Source organism: Frankliniella occidentalis, unplaced genomic scaffold (genome assembly GCF_000697945.3).
Source record: "Frankliniella occidentalis isolate FOCC.00 unplaced genomic scaffold, Focc_3.1 Scaffold7, whole genome shotgun sequence".
In the NCBI taxonomy this organism is placed as follows: domain Eukaryota; kingdom Metazoa; phylum Arthropoda; class Insecta; order Thysanoptera; family Thripidae; genus Frankliniella; species Frankliniella occidentalis.
The window spans coordinates 2,093,943-2,100,035 of NW_026267137.1; the positions used below are offsets into that span (position 1 = coordinate 2,093,943).

The 6,093-nt window shown below is 53.3% G+C and overlaps 2 protein-coding genes across 4 annotated transcripts in view; one reads left to right on the forward strand and one right to left on the reverse strand.

Annotated features, from left to right (window-relative positions):
* Positions 1-2,594, reverse strand: part of LOC113212489 (facilitated trehalose transporter Tret1-2 homolog) — a 12,031-nt gene extending 9,437 nt beyond the window's left edge. The window contains exons 1-2 of one of the 3 annotated variants that reach the window (XM_026431205.2): positions 2,495-2,594; positions 1,461-1,609 (exon numbers count right to left, since the gene is read on the reverse strand). In XM_026431205.2, coding sequence (XP_026286990.1) covers positions 1,461-1,599 — 139 coding nt within the window. In that variant the 5' untranslated portion in view covers positions 1,600-1,609; positions 2,495-2,594. The other 2 variants (XM_026431206.2, XM_026431204.2) reach the window with 2 other exon arrangements.
* Positions 1-6,093, forward strand: part of LOC113215360 (hemicentin-1) — a 479,462-nt gene that overhangs the window by 311,908 nt on the left and 161,461 nt on the right. The gene's annotated exons all lie outside the window — the stretch shown is intronic.

Genomic DNA, 6,093 nt, shown 5'->3' on the forward strand with positions numbered 1-6,093 from the left:
AGAGAGAGAGAAAGAGAGAGAGAGAGGGGGGGGGGGGTGGACGCGGTTGCGCCGCTGATTGAATTGACTCGCGGGCTTCCTGAGGCCCGTTGCTGGACAAGATTAACGAGGCCCGGCCTGGATGTAAAAGGGGGTGGGGTGGCGGGGAAGCCACAGATATCTGACTACTTCTCTTTGTGATGTCCAGCAGTAGTAGTCCTGGGGGAACCGCGCGGCGTCCGGGGGGAGGGGGGGGGCCTCCGGGTCGGACGCGTGGGACTCTACTAGCGACCGCGGGAGCGCGCGCCAAGTAACCGCAGAGCAAAGGGGCGGGGCAGAAGGGGGGGGGGCGTGACTGTGGCGTTCTGCCGCTAAGATTAGGAACTGCTCTGGAACTGCTAATAAGGCCGGGGGAGGGCCCAACTCCCATCGCAGTGCTGCTGCGACAGTAAAGCCGCATACCCCTTCCGTCAGACCGGACAGTCTCCCTGTTCGTCGCTGCTCTCCGCCGTCCTGCCCCCTCTTCCTCTCGTGGCTCTCTCCATCTCGCTCGCTCAATCTCTCTCGCTTTCTCTTTCTCACAACTCTATCGAAACTCCCCCCGAGTCCCTGCTACCTGGTCGTGCCGGGCCGGCGCTCAGGGGAGGCGGCGACAGGACCCATGGTTCGTGTTTTGTATTGCTTACACAATGGCTCGGCAGTCTAATTGTAGCCGACTCCATTATACTTACTTGGGCCGACTACCCCTCCCCAGCTACGTCGCTGCTGTGCCTACCTTCTCGGGCTATCTCGTTTAAGCTACCCCCGCTCCTGCCCCGCTCCACCTACCTCCTCTGTTGCTACCTCGCTCTTGCTACCCCGGCCCTAGCTACCCCACTCCGACTACCCCCGCTCTAGCTACCACGCTCCTAACCTGCTCTAGCTACCCAGCTCCAGCTACCGCGCTGCCGTTCAGAATTGCTAGGAACATTATCGCTGAAGTTCCGTTCCTTCCCCCGCCACTGGCGCCCGGCGCCACTACCGGTCGGCCGCCAGCACAACTTGGCTCGTATAATTCTTACTACTGCTTTGTTCCTGTCGTTTTTAACGGCTCTACCGGACGGGTGGCGGGTGGGCCGGGCGGGCCGGAGGGTTGTTGGGTCCGGGTGCTCATCAGCGCTAACGTCACGGTGCGGTGCGGTACTCCTCTCTCCGGCCCTCCACAGCCAGCAGTAACGGATCATTGTCATCGGAGAGAGAGAGAGAGAGCCATCCGACCGGATGGGGACGACCGGACCGCGCGGCGGACGGAAGGGACGGCGAAGCGCGCAGCATCAGAGAGCAGAAGGCTGCTGCTCTACTTTCCAGAAATTGGGTGAATTTACCAAAACTAAAGACTGGTTTCGAAATGCGTGTCAGTTTGAACCGGTTGGTGGTCGCGGTCGAATATTTGTGATTTGATTACTTATTGCAGAAAGTATCATGTATATCAGTTTGCTTACGTATGATGGCTGTGGCGTACTGGCGCCTCTTTCCTGAGCGGCCAGACTGCTGCTGGGGCTGGGGGGCCTCCTGAACGGGCACGATGGTGGTCTTGTAAGGGCTACCCTCCAGCAGGCCATCCTGCTGACCGGCCGCCATCTTGGTCAACCTGAGGAAAAAGACGTCCCTTTGTAGATTTGTTCTAGTTTGTTTACGCTACAAATGACAGCATGGATGAAGATTTTGAAATTTGGCGACGGGTACATTCAGCTCGGGATGTCACAGCACAACGCGAACGCTGTGTATGTGTGCATGTGAGAGAGACAGAGAGAGCGCGCAGCACACGGGCACGCGCACTCCGTTTATCTTGTTAGCACATCTTCAATTAGTCTACACGTCAGTCTGGTGCGCGCGTCCTGATAGAGCAAAATTGGCTAGAAAAGCGGTATGGCACTGCGCTTTGCCAGCGCAACTGGGCCACGGCAAAAAAAATGAGAGACGTCGCAAACCGTTAAAGACAAATCAATCTCAAATTTTTGTTTTTCGATCTGGTTGCCTTGTCCCCCTTTTCCCCTCTCTGCTCTCTCCTGAAAGTGGGCGTTACAGTTGCACTCGCGCGGCACTTGGGACGCTATTTACTTGGTGCTATCTCGTGCAAACAAGTAATTCGGCTGCTGCTGTTGCCGGCGGCGCGCGAGAGCAGGCAAGCACCATAGTACCTTGGCATTTTCTTCTTCGCGGATTCACTTCAGTGAGCAGCCACATGTTTTGCAATATCGAACGATAACCCTTTTTACCCGACGATGGCCCGTCAGAGTCGACGCGTATCGTGTCGTGTGGGAGTTGCCTCCCTTGAAGCATTGCATCACGATTTTTTTTTTAAACTCACTGTTGGTGTTTGTTTTTGGTACCGCAAAAGCAATTGATTCAACTCAAGTAGTTCACGGCACTGTGATTTTAGCGCGTCCTTTTCGTGCTCAACCGATTTCAGATGCGATCGCACGCGGCAACGTTACGCTGCTCACAACTCTAACGTTCCCGCCGCCCTACTCACGCTGCTCTCAGCTCAGTCTGCGCCGCTCAGCCTCGCGTCGCCGTGCCCCGGCATACACTGATCCGCTCAACCTGCCACCGCGTCCCCCCTCTGCTCTGTCGCCCTCACACACACACACACACACACACACACACATACTTAAGCACAGACACACACGTGTGTGGCATCTTCCCGAAGATCATCTCAGAGAGGGGGGGGGGGATCGGAAAGGAGCCGGGGAGGAGGGGGGGGGGGAGGAGGACAGAAATGAACAGATAGCCGTCGTATCGTTCTTCTCGAGGTCGGGGTCATCCCATCGTCATAATTTTGTTGCCACTCCGACACCATGAAGCTGTGGAAGGGAAGGGGACGGAAGTATAGTGGCTCTTGAAACCCGCTTTTCAGGAATTTAAAGGCATTAGTTAAGGTTTTGTTTCTTTTGGTGGAAAAAGAATCCCTTTCATTTTTTATTTTTTTTGGAGACCTATTCGCTATTCGACACGTGGGACACGTTTCAGTGGTGCCAAAACGGCGCTGGAGTTGATTTATTTTCAATAGCGACACTATAAACTTTGATAACTTCTCTCCACTATAAAACTGGCTGGCAACTTATGTCGCCAATTGGCGTTATAGGACGCCAAAGATTTGGCGAGAGATTTGGCGTCCAAAAGGACGCCAAGATTTGGCGTTCAAAAGGACGCCAATACTTGTCGTGAAAGGACGCAAAAATTTAGCGTTCATCAGAGAGGACGCCAATATTTTGGCGTCATAAGACGCCAACCAATTTTCAGTGTCCCTGATGTCCGATCGACACGATTTTGACCAAAAAGAAAGGAAGTACGACGCAAGTTAACTCTCGTGAAAGCCACTCCGCTGTGGCTCAGATACGTTATGGCCGTTGAAAGATTTCTGTAATTTTTGTTATTTCGGTTAAAACGAACAATTGTTTTTTTTTTAAGAGGGACTCTGATCGTTGTCTTTTGCTCTTAAAAATCTAGCCACTGGGTGCCTAGATTTAAAATTGTGTGCTGAATCCGAATCCTTCGTTGTCTTGCTTTTTTTTCATCGGCTTACAGCCAAAGCAGTCCCTCAAATATATTTAAAAGAGTGTTATTTACGATAAAAATGGCATTTAAAGAGCTAACCACACCGAGTTCCTTATCTGATGGTCATCAAATTTACCTAATACTAGGTTGTACATAGGATAACATTTCTGGAAAGCTATACCTCGCTGTGGCTCAAATACTCACGAGGAACTAGAAAACGGGACTGACACGAAAAGTCCGGTGCTAGTTAAAATAATTTTCATTTGACATTTTAGAGTATTTTGTCGAGTCTATATACTTAAACTTCTAGTATAGTCGAGAAAGGGTTATACGGGGCGAGAGTGCAAGAGAGACACAGAAAGAATCTGATCGGCGAGCGCTGGTGGAGTGCGACAGCGCCGAGGTCCATCTGCTTCCACCCGATGGCCCCTTTTCCTTTATTATTTAATTGATTTTGTTTTGTTGCTGTATTTGCATAGCAGCTCGGGGAATAATTTCAGACATTGTGTATTTATTTTTCTGTCGCGCTCGTGTCCTGGCCAGCTGTCATCTCCCCTCAACCCCTCTTGTCGAAAAATACAACAGGGGGGTTGACGATTCGGTTTGGTCTGCTGTGTTGTGAGTTCGTTGGGTGGGCCGGATCCATTGGCGCGTCGACCTTTCGTCATAAGGACGGAGCGTAACTCGATATTCTCGCGAAACAACCTATGTTATGATAACACAAAGGTCAACACTTGTAAGAAATCCATCAGACATGACCAATGGTTCTATTACAAGCTGTTGGCGTTTTTAATAATTTTTCGCAGAGTTAGGCGCGTTTAGGCGAACAAGGCCACCGAGGACATGAGCCTGCCTATTCATATGTCTGACTGGCGGCGCCTCGGCGGCTGGCGGACTTTGTTATCAGACCGAAGTGATAAGAGTCGCGGGCTGCAATCAGTGCAGCAGACTGACGGCGGCGGCCGGAGTGCGGGGGAGTCGGGGGGAGTGCATCATAGCGGCCCGGAGCTGATCCGAACTCTGACGTGTTGCACCGGGGATGCGCGGGGATTAGTGTCACGTTAGTCGGGCCGCTGCCGCCCTGCAGCCCCCACACCCCCACACCCCCCAAAAGCTCACTCTCCCCTTCACCGCGCTGCAGTCTCCAGCTTACATTATTTACGCTGGTCTGGCCTCGCCCCACCCCCAGCATCGGCTGGCCTCGAACTTGCCGACGGTCTAAGCCGCGTCTGGCTGGCTGGGGAGTTCTCTCCTCGGAATTAGAGACAAAAAGAGGGTGGGCGCGAACAGGAAAACAGGCCAATCGCATCGGGTTGGCGATTTTTTCTAGGTTTTCTTTCTCGTTCCATAGGTCGTCTTGTGACAGTGTAATGTTATGCTAAAAAGCAGTACCTATTTTGACAATGTTGTCTGGGAACGGTTTACACTGCTGCATTTATGTCGCTCCGGAAATGACCAGTAGTCCGCTAATGGTCCCCCGTCTGCTTGTGTGAGTGTGTGTTGTGCGTCTGTGTGTGTCTGTGTCGCTTTGAGCCTGTCACAGGGGCGTTGGACCGCTTAAGTCCACTACGTTCTACAGCTTGCTCTGGTTGGGGTGCTGTCACTATTGGCGAGTGGGGCGTGTGAGCCCCATCACCCCCTCCCTGCCCTATCTCTCCCGCCCCTCCCCTCCCATCCCCTCTGCCCCTCTCCCTCACTTCCTCCCTTTCCTGCCCGCTGCTGCAGCAGCTCCACCCTCTGGATTGTCATTGGAGGACATACGCAATTTATTGGACCCGGGGGATACCCAGGCAGTCCGCCTAAACCGAGGAGGGAGAGAGAGAGTGAGAGAGGCGGAGTGACAGAGAAAGACACTGAGAAAATAACGCACGGACACAAAGTTGGTAGTACAGGCGGTATAGAAAACTGCAGCAGAGCATGCGCATTTTCGGAAAAGTGACGCAGTTAAAATTACATCGCCGCATGGTGAACCTCTGTTTCTAGTTTACGTCAAAGTAGAGGATCGTGCGTTCGACGGGGCGTCTCGTGTTTACCGTTTGAAAACGCCGCCGCCGGGCGCAAGCGAGTCTCCCCGGCGTGCCTCGGAATACCCTCGCTCAGAAGTGACATGGCATAATACACGAGCAATAACAGCGCGCGGCCCAGGACCGGCGGGGAATTTAATTTGAGCGATGTCTCGTTCGCTTCGGTCGCTTCGGTCTCAAGCTCCTGTGCTGCCGCCGCTGTGCTCGCCGTTTGCTTGAGCCCTAAGAGATGACTCTCTTCAATCACAGCACGGCGATATGGTCCGGAGGCGGTGAGGGAGGCTTTGCGTCATTCTCATTAGAGATATTGTTATATTGTCGTTTTTCTCGTGCGGCGCGGGCGGACACGTGACGTTCAGCGAGGGAGTGTCGTCCTGCTGCTCCAGCGGCCGCTGGGCCATCCGGTCGTTGCGGGGCGAGCGAGCGAGAGCTTAAGAGATAATCTCACGCTATGACGAATAAATTTAGCGGGAGGCACACACTTGTTTTCTCGCCGAGGGTATATAGATCGAATGGAATGAGATGGAGAGTGACGGCGGCGGTCGGTGGT